Genomic DNA, 13,801 nt, shown 5'->3' on the forward strand with positions numbered 1-13,801 from the left:
GTCTCAGGCACAGAATTTGCAGTCTTCACTCACCTGTCTCAAGACAAGAAATCCAGACAACCCATGAACTCGGGGATAACGGCATCCACACAACAGAAGATGGAGAAAGTATCCGCTGAGGCTCAGAGCTGAACATCAGAACCACACCGACTCCCCTCCTACCACACACCTTTCCTTCCAGCAGACATTAAACTTTTCTTCTTTATTAAGCACTGTTGCCTTCCTCTGCGTATTTACCGCACACACTTTACCAGGGGAATTCCAGTGTAAATATATAAAGTGTACAAAAAATGGAATTTCAGAAGTGCTGTTAGCTGAAATGAGAATTTTCACACTAGATTTATTAACAGGAAGACACTATTTTTTTTTTCAAATAGACTACCTATGAGCGTAAGGTGTGAGGATTTTCTTTTCTCTAACTGTAGAAAGTAGAAATATTTCTGCCAGAAATACAAATTTACGAATACAAGTAAGTGACTAAATCACTCCTCTACATTCATAACTATCAACTTTCATGAGAAAGAAGCGGCATGGACCACTGTTGTGCGGTGATGCCACTGCTGGCAGCCACTACAGCGTCTCATGTAAACAGGTGTGGTAGCACAGGAAGCTGCAAGTAAAGTGCCAAGAAATCCACTTCAGTGTCTCCCCGCAACTTGTGCTCCACCATAGCAAGATCTACCAGGAGTACATTTGGACTTGCAGGTCATTCATAACAAGTACTTTTCTTCTGCCATGAAATAATTTCTTTTCTTCTTCTTCATGTCAACATGATCTGCCATGGAAAATGCTTAAGTATTTATAAATAAAAAGGCAAAAGCAGACATTCTTTATCAGGCAGGAAGCAAAGGGTTCTTTAAAACTGTTTAATTACATGTTTCAGGTAAGCACAGACAATACAGTAGATTTCCCACCACTGAATATTTACATTCTTATCTCTAGGCTTGAGTTGTTCATTAAAATTGTCTTTCAATCAACATACTTGCTCAATCATTTTGCTGCAAAGAAGGGTGCTGGAATAGAACTATTGCAGGAAATATCATTCCATCAAGGTATGATTTTCTGTGGAGTATTCTTCTCCTTTAAGAACCACCTACTAGTAGTTCAAGATATTTTGGGAGAATCCTGGCTTCCGTGATGACCTGAAGAATGCATTGAAACCAAGCAGTGTGTTGAAGTCCTAGAAATACTTAAATCAATACCAATGTGTATGTTGTAGAGTTGAAATTCTCTTTTTCACTGGCACTGCCATTGATGCCTGGTTTCTGTTAGGACAGTTTTACACCAATTTTGTTTTGTTCCTTTTTCATTAGCCTTTGGGCCTCTTTCTCCATCTTCTTTCGTTGTTGTTCTGCTGCTCTTTTTTCCCTTTCTGCTATCTTCTGTTGTCTGTAATTAAAGAAAACACAAATTGCTAAATAACAGGAATCCAATTTTCAGCATGGTGATAGAATCATAGTATGTTCGGGGTTGGAAGGTACCTCTAGGGATCATCTAGTCCAGCCTGCTGCCAGAGCAGGATCTCCTAGGGCAGCCACACAGGAACGCATCCAGGTGGGTTTTGAAAGTCTCCAGAGAAGGAGACTCCACAACCTCTCTGGGCAGCCTGTGCCAGTGCTCTGTCACTCTCACAGCAAAGAGGTTTCTCCTCATGTTGAGGTGGAACTTCCCATGTTCTAACTTAAACCCATTATTTCTTGTTCTATTGCTGGGCACCACTGAGAAGATATTGTCTCCTTCCCCTCGACATCCATCCTTCAGATATTTATAAACGTTAATAAGTTCCCCTCTCAGTCATCTCCTTTCAAGGCTAAAGAGCCTCAGTTTTCTCAGTCTCTCCTCATAAGAGAGATGTTCAAGTCCCTTAATCATCCTCATAGCTCCATTATTAATGGCTAGAAGTCTTCCTATAATCTATCAAGCTGCTCTGGTGTCTGACATGGAAGAACAAAATCTATCGTTTACCCTCCAAATTAATGGCAGTCCAAACTTCTTTTTTGAGATTGTGACCTGTTTTCCTATATTCCATCAGAAAGTCAGATAGTTGACAGTGATTTCAGTCTACCATATGCAGAGTAATACTATTTGCCACTTTACAGTAGCAGATTTTCTTGACGTTTCCCACAGCTCTGACTGATGCAGAAGCAAAGAAGCTCCACATACACCAGCCAGCACATAGAGACAGCAGAGTTCCAAAAAGCCACATGAGGTGTTAAGCAATGCTGTTATTTATTTGCAATTCTGAAGTGAAGAAAGTCCTAGCAGATCATGTTTCTTTTTCCCCCCATTAACTGCATGAAATAGAACGCCTCTGCACAGAGGAGTGGTTTCCATGCCCTCTACTGGCCGAATAATTTTACTGGACTTCAGTTACAGCCAGATGAGAAGAGACTTTCACATCACCTCAGAGAGAGGAAAAATATAAACTACTAGTTTACCACAAAGGGATACCTTTCCACTGCTCTTTTACTTGGTCATTATTCAAAACATTGAATAGAAATTCCAAACCTCCTTCATGTTTTCAACATAAAGTTACTACCTTTCAGGCTCAGAAAGGTTTCCTTTCTCAATAAAGGAAAAGTCTATGACTAATTGTAGCCACATATGACTCGCTTTTTCTAGGTTCCAAAGCAAGGAGCTCAGCAGAGTTCGGATGGAATGCTTGCATGTTTAAACCAGGAAAGTATTCATTCCTGATGAAAACCTTGCTTTGCATTTCTTACACAAGTTATATCCCAAAAAACTCCAAACTCCTCTCACTGGTTAGTAGAACACAAATTATAACCAGAACAGTTAGCAAATATTCCTATTCCAGTATGTTATTTACTGTATATCTTCTGAATGATTGTAATAAGAATGATTTCACACCATGGGATCTTTTGCTTCAACACAACAAAAAACGCATCACCATATAGCTTAACTGTTCACAATGGGGGGGGTGGGGGGAACCAACACCAAAACCAAACCTTCAGAGGTATTAGGGAAGTCTAATGTAGTGCAGATAGGTATCTAACCTAGTGCAGATAGGTATCTACAATTTGCAGAAGAAACTAAGTTCTAAATAACTTCAATTAACTGAAAATCCAGTTTATGCTGATTCATCACTGACAGGAAAACTTTAGTGCATCCCAGCACAGAGCTGAAGCTGCTGAGTAAAAAACAAACAAACAAAAATAACCCCTCAAAAACAGACTGCAGGAATTTTTCAGGCACTAGCAGCCTACCCTGTAGCACTGTCTTTCAGCACGCTTCCAGGAAACACTTGGCTCACTATACACGCTTATTCCAACTGTTACACATACGCATTAAGTGATCAGAGAAGCCAGAGAATGCAGCCTTCTCTGCTGTTTAGCAGGCCTCAGCCCATTTTTGCATGATTAATCAGTACACAAAAATTATTTCAGTTTAAGACACTTCTGAAATCTACCTGAGCACTAAGAGGCACACAGTCACAGCTACCTAAAGGATGTCCTTACTTTTTCTGCATTCTCAGTAAGCATGGCTAGAGTACAGCATTAACACTGGAAGTTTAAGGGGGCTTTTTTGCAGTTTGAAATCTTCAGATCATTTGTAGACCAAGATGAAGGCTTGTAGCATTAAGAAGAGACTCCAGATCACTTCCTTACTACAGTCAGTCAAAAGAGCCAGGCCCGTCCTGTACTGAAGTTTTATGTTAAATATCAGCTGTTAATTATACCACAGGTGTCTACTGGAAGGGAAACTGTAAACTCAGGAGACATTTCCTATCAATCTTGCTAAAAATCAGCCAAGCACTTTCCTCAATTGCACAAAGAACTTTGTAATCTGATGTATTGTGAATAAAACAGAGGTTTTGCTTCTCACAGCTGGGATACAGCTTTACACAATGATCAGTTGTACTGAGATGGCCATTCATAGCTGGCCTAGTTATATCTAACACAGTTACTGTTCCAATCATGTTCTATTTACTTGGAATATTTGGACACATATACACCCCTTCTAAAACAAATAAAGCCTGATACTTTTTAGTGGGGCCAGGGAGGAAGTCTATGAAAATTAACCACTTGAGCTGAAGCCTTTCAATAGTAAAGATGCCAAGCTGAAATACTCAGAATAACTTCAACCAAAGAAGACAACACTGAAAAATTGAGTTTGTGGGGAAATCCCACTGCTGTTGCCATGTAAGAGATCTCCCTTACTAAGTATTCTAGAGCATTAACCTGACAATTGGCAGACAATATACCTTTGACAATCCTGGGCTTATGCACTACACAAATTTTACACTCCAGAAATAAAATGACAATGCACACACTAGATTATTTTTAGGAGCTAATTTGTATAGAACAATTCCCTGCTTTGGAAAGTTTGAGTACTTCTTTTCATAATCCTAAAACCATCTCTAATGGAATGTGGCAAAGGTCAAGTAAAGTACAATGTGGCATTTCCAGTTAACAAAAGCACTTGTTTCATTTCTCAGTTCAAAAAATAGCAGCATTTTTCGTCGTCTTCCATTTGCTTTGTCTGGTGCATCCCAGATTAAGTCTGTCTTAGTAGACTGCACTTAGAGATTCAAGACCTTACTTCTTTATGGGAAAAGGTACTATCCTTGGAACAAAAACAGCCCAAAGGCACATCATTCATATCACAAAGCTTGTACTTCTGTGATACATTAGTGAAAGACAAGACCTGAAACAGTTTCATACTGAAGTTAAGAAAACCTCCAAGATATTGACCAAAATGTACACATAGAGGTACCTGCTGCAGTTCAAAAAAATACCTGCATTACAACTTTTTTCTCACATGTTAAGCTGTTGCACAGCAAGGTTAACAGAATTAGAATTGGTTGAATCTATTATCTACTGTTAATGCATCACGTGCTGCTGGCTTCCCTCCTGTGTTATTCTACTGTTTGAAAAAAGTAAATTTTCTTCTCTTAACAGGAAAAAAATAGAACAAATGTAACAGATGAAGTACTCATGCTAACTTTGTGCAAGACACTGGTTTTACATTCAAGCCTTATCAGCTAGTTTATCTAAGTTAGCTAGAAAAGCACAGCTCCTGCAGGGACTTCAAGAACATACTGCTTCACCTTCTATCCTGCACTATTTTTACCTTAACAGCATATGCTTATGATCCCTTTTATAAGGCATTTTCCTTAATCGAGTTGAAACGTGTTACTTGTACATAATAAATCGCTACGGTTGGGAGGGCGTTGTTGAGGTTTCTTTTTGGGAGGTGGGGGCGTTAATGCATTGTTCCGACGTTCCAGTGATTTTCAGATTTCCCCCTGTCCCATCTACTAAACAGTTTAGATCCAAAATGTATTCTGCCAAGTACCAGTTACACAAGAGATTAGAGGCATAAAAATCATTTGTCTTAAGAACTGTTTAACAACTCCTAGCACTTATCAGAAAGGTACAAACAAACTTGTATTTGTTTCTTTTACATGTAAAATGTTTCCATGGTGTTCAGTTACCTAAGAACTTCTTCTGCCTGCCAGGCAGCATCTTCCTCTTCTTCCCAAGCATTAGTATTTTCTTGCCAAGTATCCAAGTCTCCCAGTTCAGGCTGAAATAAAAGGAGAGAAGTTCTAAGCACATAGAAGAATTAAATAAAACACCTTCAGACTTCCAAAAATATTTGAGATATGACAGTACTTTCCAGCTTATTGTCTATGCCTTTTCCCCTGCTCTAATACTGACTTTTTCCAGTTAACTGTTGGAGGTTTTTTTGGACTCCATTGGTGGGTAATGAAGGAAGGAAGTACTGGAGTGTATTTTTAGGAAGAAGACAAGTTGAGCAGATGTAATGAGTAGATAGTGTAAAAGATTTCTGTAAGTATATCCACATGTTTGTGTGTCCAATATCACTTGTGTGCTGCTTTTACTCAATAGAAGTCCTTTCCTCAATAATTTTCACTAAGGATATCCTAAGGGAGTGGTATGACCACTCTGTACTGCTTCCTACATAGACTCTTTTGTGCACTGTGTTAATCAGAGCAGAATCGCAGTTAAAGAAAGTAAAGGGGAAGGGAAGGAAAGCATTTCCCTCTTAACAGCCAGGTTGTTAAGACCAAACAACATACAGTCTGTTGCTTTAGAAGACTTGCAAGTATACAAGTGTTCAAAAGCTTCTAACCATTTTATCACTGATCTGTAAAATTGCCCAGCAGAATAATTAGTTAGAAAGATTAACTACCTTATTGTATTGAACCATATACTCAATTTTAAACCAATTTACATTATTTCATAACTATTCCTCTTGCTGCCCACAATGCAGAATGTTAGGCAGGCTCTTCCTTTTCCTACAGAACAGTCATTTACCTGTCAAATACAAGATCAATACTTAGAGCATACTTACAGACTGGTGAATAAAAGGAATATCTTGTGTAGCTGCTAATCTGCTGGAGAATCCCGTGTTTCCCTCTGGAATCCCAAAATTTAAAGGCTCTCGTTTTTTAATAACTATCTGAAAATATTCAAAAAAAGGAATGTAAAGTTCTAAGTCGAAGCACTGCACAGATTCCTCGGTGGTTATACAGCCCTGTACCGGTGATGGTATAGCTACACACCACCACAGTGTTTCTCAAACCTGCTCAGGCTCTGGCAGCTTTACAGCCAAATGAACTGATCAGTTAGAGAAGCTAAATGCAAAAGACAAGAACTCCCTCCTCCCCCCAGTTCTTTCTTAGTAAGTCACATGGAAATTTATGACTGTACTAAGACAGAGAAACGACACAAAGAATTAGAAAACAAATAACGACATCTCCCAGTACTCCTGTAAACTACCAAGTACATGATATATTTCCTTGGAAAAATCCTGCAGGTGACTCCAAGATACTCTTCTTGAGGACAGCGCTGTCTGCACAGCTATACTGTTTTGGAACATGATCTCTCTTAGTTACTTCAATGGCATATCTGTGCAGGCAATTTAAGTTTTAATAGCTGCAACGTAATTCACTATCACACCAACTGGTAAGTTCTGTACCGATTTGCACTAATGCTTCTCCTGAGAGGCTATTAGCAAATTTAATATGATTCCCAAGTTCATGTATCCCTTACTTGTCCTGAACCCAAAATACGAACTCACTCACTTATTGCATTCAGTGTACTTTAAGCCTCTGTTGCTTCCAAAAGAGGTAGCTTCACTGTTCCACTGACTGTACCAATACAAGAAAGGAAGCAGGTCTAGACCATCTCATTTAGCAATAGCAGACTCTGGTATCTGACTGAAGTTCCACTTCAGACATTATAGATATGAGCAGTAGATTCCATCTCAGATCTTGGGGGTTTATACTGAGCTCAGATTTGGTGAAAATACAAATGCAAACTCACATTTAAGGGTGCTAACAAGGCCAAGTTAGCAGGAATGTTCTTTACAGTGCCTGCTGTGAACTCTAAAGATACATTTAAACTAAACCTAGCATACAGTATTCAGACAACAAGGACATAATTTTTGAGTTTTGTTCTGAACCTGAAGTTCATTCTGTCAGGCAAAAAAAGTACTAGATACAAAGGAGAAATCTACTTCTTCCCAGTCCTCCTCTGCCTCCCGGATTTTGGGAGACCTAAATCCTTCAAAGAATTTAGCTCACAGAGTACTGCAGATCCTGAATGTACAGAAAACCGACCCAAGTATCATCTCCAGTTTGTAGAACCACAGAAAGGTTCAGGTTGGAAGGGGCCTCCGGAGGTCTGTAATTAACCTCCTCCCCAAGGCACTGTTAGCTCTGTGGCTGATGAAGGTGCTTGGGGCTTATCCACTGGAGTCTTGAAAACTTCCAGAGATGAAGCCTACATAATCTCTCTCTCTCTGGTAACCTGTTCCAGTACTTGACTGCCTTTGTTGTGAAAAAAGTTTTCCAAAGCCCTGCAAGTACCAAGCAGAATTCGTAACTGAAACAACTTCAGTTACCAGAAGTTTAATCAGCATTTATTGATGGTGTTGATACTCTTGTGGATACGCCCTTCTGTCTTGTTTCCATAATAAAAATGGGTATTTGAAGAGCAAGCTATTTTGAAATACCTGCTCCCTAATTCCAGCCTCCCCAATACGACTTGGTGGATCAAGTAACCACTGTTTTCTGAAACAGCAACGCTGCTACCTCAAACTTTAGTAAAGCAGGACGTGGAATGTCTCTGCTCAAAAGCACAAATATCCTGCTCAAAAGCACAAATAAATTAGCACAGTTCCATTTTCGGAATTGAAGTGACTTGATGGTTCTTACATTATAGTTCCCAGAGCCTTCTGCCTAGGAAATTATTCGTAAGTTTCCAATAATATTAAGACCAGAAAAATGTAACTGTGAACTAGCATCATATTTGTTAAGACTTGAAAGAGTCAGTATTTTTAATTGGACACATTAGACTAAAAATCAGCATCTATTCTCATTTCAATAGGATAGCTTAATTTGACCAGCAGCACTTTTACTTTACTGTCAATTTATTTAGTCTATTTTAAAGCAAGGAAAACCCTCTGTAAATACAGTTGAAAGTGCAATACTTACTTTTTGAGTTTTTCTTATAGTTGGTGTCATATCTTTGAAATAATCGGGTTCCATTTGTTCCAAAGGATTTTGCTGAGCAGCCACATTACCATTGCCACCTTCAATCTTCACACTGGTAGGTGCATCTTCATCCCATGAAGACCAGTCTTCTACTTCAGGCTGAATAGAAGTACAGGGTACAAGCTAATATTAACTTCAAATAAGACCTTGTCTTTTTATATCTTGCTAAGATACATACTTAATACTATATAGCACATGTAATGATATTATATCTTTCTAAGATATATACCAATCCTGTTGTAGGACTGGTATAATCACTCCGTTAAGTGATTAAGTGACCTGCCACTTAAGCAATTACCTGTTTGGGAACAGATGAATAATCCACTGTGGTTGGCAAAGTTATTTGGTCTCCACTTAACTTTCGCCCTCTTCCAGACCTGAAAGAAAAATGTAGGATTCCTCCAAGCTCTGAAAACATGAGCACTAAGTTTAAAAAAAACAAAAAGGAAGTCTGAGAACAGCACTACTGAAAATAGTCATGGCTAAAACATTAAGCTTAAACTACCTTAGTATTAACTACTGCCAGTAAAAGTCTGCTAAACAAAGGAATTTCATCATTAATTTAAAGTAATGTTCGCAAGAATTTCAAAGTGCAATTTACTTCTCAAACTGCAGTGGAAAGAGAGGAAAACTAACTCAAAGAAACATGAAAATGAACAAATTAACTCAGTTATTTGCATACAGTCAGTTACAATCTTTAGGTTGTCAGTGCTTATGAAGCAAACACTATCCATCTACATTTGTTTACAGATTACCATTTCCACTGTAAACTGAGAAATCTTTCTACTTGTCGTAAGGTGTGTCTAACCAATTGCTGAGCTGCTTGGTTTGAAAGGCCCTCTCATAGCACTTTTTCCTTCGAAGTCTAAACAGAGGCAGTACAAGATTATGCAAGACAACAGCTTCTGTTCAATATATGCTTCTACTTACATAAAGAATACTGTTTCAATAAAAGCATTTCAGCAACTGTATCAAATAATTTTAACTGAAAGCAAACACCTAGATATTTACTTACTGTAAATATACACTGACAGTGTTCAAAGATCCTAACAATAGTTAAAATATTCTTAGCTAACATTCACTATGTTTAAAGCCTTACAACATGCGAGAACAAAATTCAGGCTCACATTCCTGTTTTCCCCAAGGGGTGTAAGCTCCTATAGCAAGACAGTCATGCAATTGATGTTATTCAGCTTGGAAAAATTAAGTTTCATTTATTACTACTCATGAGGATAAAATCAGCAAACTATGATTTGGAGTTCATATCCATTAGTTTTACTGTTAGAGGATGTTCTACCATCAACTCAGAATACCTAAATTGCTTGTAATACCACCTCTGCTGCACGCTGGTGAGCGATTAGATATATTTTTCCTACTTTAAGCCCAACAGATTCTTCCTCAGAAAAGATCAGGTGCTATTGACACATTTTCAAGCTTTATAAAATTAACTCTAGCCCCATTAGAAACTGCTCCTTTGAGCTGAAAGGCAACACAGTTTAGGGGTAATGGAACATGAAAACACTGTTCCCTCAAATACATTAGATCACTAGCTGTCTCTAAAGGAAACCCAAGCTTGGAAACATCCTCCTTCAGACCTCTACAACATACCTATCTTTAACACTATTCTAAGCCATCACGTCTGCAATTATATGTATATATTTCCCTATTTAGGTGATCTGGAAAACTTCAGCAAGTGGCTTTTAACAAGCATTTGTCCAGCCAAAATGATTACACCGACAAGGGTGAAGGTGGGATGAAACAGCTTCTGTCATACAACCTAGGAAAGAACACACTACCCAGGGCAGCTACCTGTCCCTCCTTCTACAAAGGAGATGTTTACAGGCACAGTTGTTTCACATCCATCATTAGACAGATACTGTTCACTGCTCTAAAAGCCAAATGCCTCAAGAATTCTTTGTTTTGTTTCTCCTTACTAATTAGCAGCATCCAGATCTCTCAGCTGGAGAAGACTCTAAACAGAAAAATGTTTCATCTCTTTTTATAGTTATACCTTTTATTTCCTGGAAACACTGGATTCGGGCAAGTTGTTTATCAAAAGAAGTTTTAACTAAAGAGATGTCTAGTACTATAAACAGGCTTTATGCTGACTAGAAAGATGCATGATCACTAAAAGCACTTTTTTAAATGAAAAACTAATGTAAACTGTATAATCTAAATAATAATTAGCTCATGCCCACTGAATTAAAATCCACATTTAATTAAATCACATTTGCTGGTTATCAGGCATCTCACAGGTAGGGGTGCATTACAGGAAAGCAAAATTTAGCAAGCTATGCTGACATTAAACACAAGAAACATCTGTAGTTAATGCACTGAAATGATGTGATCCACTGACTCACTTATGTGAAAGACTTGACCTTTTCATTCTTTCAACTAATGGTTATTCACAGAGGCAAAGTTCTCCATTTTACTCCGAGGCAGTTCCTCAGGTGTTCACTTCAAGGACTTAGTTTATTCAAAAGTTGAAAAACAGAAGAAAATACTGTGATTACACCTACTAAGCAATTATCTGCTTATAAAAATATCTTAACACTTAGATGAAGTGTCCACATAACACAGAAGCTATCATCATCATCTCAGTGCGTTTTGACTTCTTTTAGAACTTGAACAGCAAGTATTTTTAATTTAATTTGGAATTCAAATAATAGAACTAGGGTTGACAACTACATAGCTGTATACAGCATCAATATGTATCTTTATAAAGCTTCACAAGATTGTAGTGAATTTACCAACCAGTTGAGAACTTTCTCTTATTCTTGGAATAAGTAAAGGTGAGCAAGAAATAAGTGGTTTTTTTGTCGCCCACATATTCTGCATATGCTTTAACCTCACTGGCAAAGTAGTAGTCATCATACTCCACAGAAGAATACCTTTCTCTCAATTGCTGTTTGTTTATGTAAAACAACATCCTCCAGGAGAGATGAAGAAGCAACAGCAGTTCACATGGCAGTACACTGTTGCGAAGATCTACCTCAGGTACTCTGCTCCTGCACTATTGAACTCTACTATGATACAATCGTAACTTCAGGGGTTTTTTTGAATGCTGCTAGGTACCACAGTGCTGCATTCATAGGCCCCTAACTCAGAAGAACACTAAGTATGGCTTGGAAGAGTAAGCAAAAAACAAGTCATGTTCAGAGAAAAAAAAAAAAAAAAAAAAAAAAAGGCAGTTCACTTGAATTTTCATCACTGTATTCCAGAATTTTGAAAGAATCTCCAAGAGGCAGAAGAATTTGAAGTCTCAGGCAACTACGTCTTGACAAAGTAGGATGAGAATCACTTATATTTATAAGAAAGCTTACTGAGTAATGACTGGGTGGATGCTGCCATTAGCTGAATTTCTTAAAAAACACTTGCCAAGTACTTCTATAAAACTGAAAAAAATTTTCTTAAAGTTGGACATGTGACAGCTTCAAAATGCAACTTAAAATCCAGTCATAGCTCTTTAGAAAACACTCCTCATTAGAGTATCATACCAAAAAATACACTCATAGCTGCACTACATAGACTTTTGAACTCTGAAGGAATGTGCAGATTCAGTAATGACTTAGTTTTTACCCGTCTTGATTGTTTTGCAATTAGTAAAGTCAGAACTGGGAAAAGTGGTGAGTGGGTGTTGGGAGAAGGAAAGAAGTGTAGGAACCTGTAATTAAAAAATAAGAAGTAATCAAATTAAATAAGGCATGTTTACCTGCATATTAACTTTTTAATGAAAGTAAGAACTGCTGCCAGGCAAGTACAGATTTTAAAGAGTCGAAACTGTGTTATGGCCATGGTGAGAAACGCTTCCTGCAAAAGAAAAAAACAAATTAAATGTAGAGGATCATAGAATCATAGAATCACCTTTACATAGTTCTTAAAGTCAATTTCCTTAGTTGCTAACAAGGATAGAGTATTCTGTGAAACTATATTAATACAAGAAAAGAGAAGTGGCACTTGGAGCAAAGATGCTACCTGCCTACTATCAGGACATTTCACTCATGTAAATAATACAACTACCTAACATATATGGCCTTTAAAGAAGCAGCACTTAACCACAGGTAAAGTCACCTAAGTGACTTTTAAAGGGGAAGTGTGGGCAATCAATTACAGTGACTGCACAGCTGGTCTATTTTAGATACTAGCAACAGCACTGAACACTAGCAATGGGAGGAGAACAAAGTAATTATCAGTTAGAAGCTCAAGTTTGCTTGAGCAAGTCTTGCATATACGAATTACAAATTCAGCCATTAAGTAAAAACCCAAAATTGGCCATCTAAATTTAGTTTCCATTTTGACGGAAATGTATGATGAGAACAGACATCATTTATTTTTGAACCAGTGACACTGAAAAATCATCAGCCAAGAAAGACTGTTCACCCTGTGTGCACTACAGCACCAGGCAACCCCTAGATCTGTCAATATTCCTATCCCAGACCGGATCATGCTAGCAAACAGCAAACCCAGCCAGGAAAAAAAAAATTCATCTTTGGCTGAAGCCACTTGTGTTGGCAGCTATTTTTCAGTGTCAGTTTGATAACCTAGAGATTTTATACTCAGTGTATCACATTATTCCAACAGATCCCCTCAAATAGGTATAGACTGAGTCAGAATAATCTGCTGTAAATCAAGGATCCCTCTTCTGTCTTCTACAGGTGAACACTTCAGAGTAAAAGATAAGAGGTTAGGCTTCACAAACAGCTTTTCATTATATACATCTACACTTGTAACAATATTTTCTGTTGCAAGTTTAACATACCTCCTGGTGAGAAGAGAAGGTAGCCCTGTGACATTCTCCTCAGGCCATGAGTATTCCATGGAAGGACAGCTTGATTTCAAATATGCTATGGCATTTAAACCACTTTTTATATTCCAGGCTTTAAGTTAGGAAGAGTCAGGAAGGTGGATCATTAGGTAGGCTGCTCCAATACTGCCCTGAGGATTTTATTAAAAAGTACATAATGGGATTTGTAAGCCTTTTGGAGCTTGGATTTATTTTTAAATTGGTGCTCATTTGTTAAATAAGGTAACTAGTATTAAACACTGTAGTAATATAGTACTGGAAATACAGCCCAGATCAGGAATTTCTGCTACTGAAAAATCATACAGGGTGGCTATTAAACAAACAGGCCCTTTTACTGTGGTGTCTTAAGTCAGGAAGTAACTGTCAAATAACAAACCACACTACCAAGCTGTAGCTCAGGAAAATGGCCTTACAGGACACACTTCGCCTCAACTTCAACACTAGTGTTGTCT

The 13,801-nt window shown here is 38.0% G+C and overlaps 1 protein-coding gene across 1 annotated transcript; it reads right to left on the reverse strand.

Moving 5' to 3' along the window:
- Positions 1-852: 852 nt before the first annotated feature.
- Positions 853-12,353, reverse strand: EBAG9 (estrogen receptor binding site associated, antigen, 9). Its single transcript, XM_009871658.1, has 6 exons — positions 12,258-12,353; positions 8,844-8,922; positions 8,486-8,644; positions 6,340-6,447; positions 5,456-5,547; positions 853-1,389 (listed from the first exon to the last, which is right to left on the reverse strand). Exons 1-6 carry the CDS (start codon positions 12,338-12,340, stop codon positions 1,269-1,271), a joined length of 642 nt encoding a protein of 213 aa, XP_009869960.1. The 5' UTR covers positions 12,341-12,353; the 3' UTR covers positions 853-1,268.
- Between the last annotated feature and the right edge of the window lie 1,448 nt (positions 12,354-13,801).

Source organism: Apaloderma vittatum, unplaced genomic scaffold, assembly GCF_000703405.1.
Source record: "Apaloderma vittatum isolate BGI_N311 unplaced genomic scaffold, ASM70340v1 scaffold4876, whole genome shotgun sequence".
Lineage (NCBI taxonomy): Eukaryota > Metazoa > Chordata > Aves > Trogoniformes > Trogonidae > Apaloderma > Apaloderma vittatum.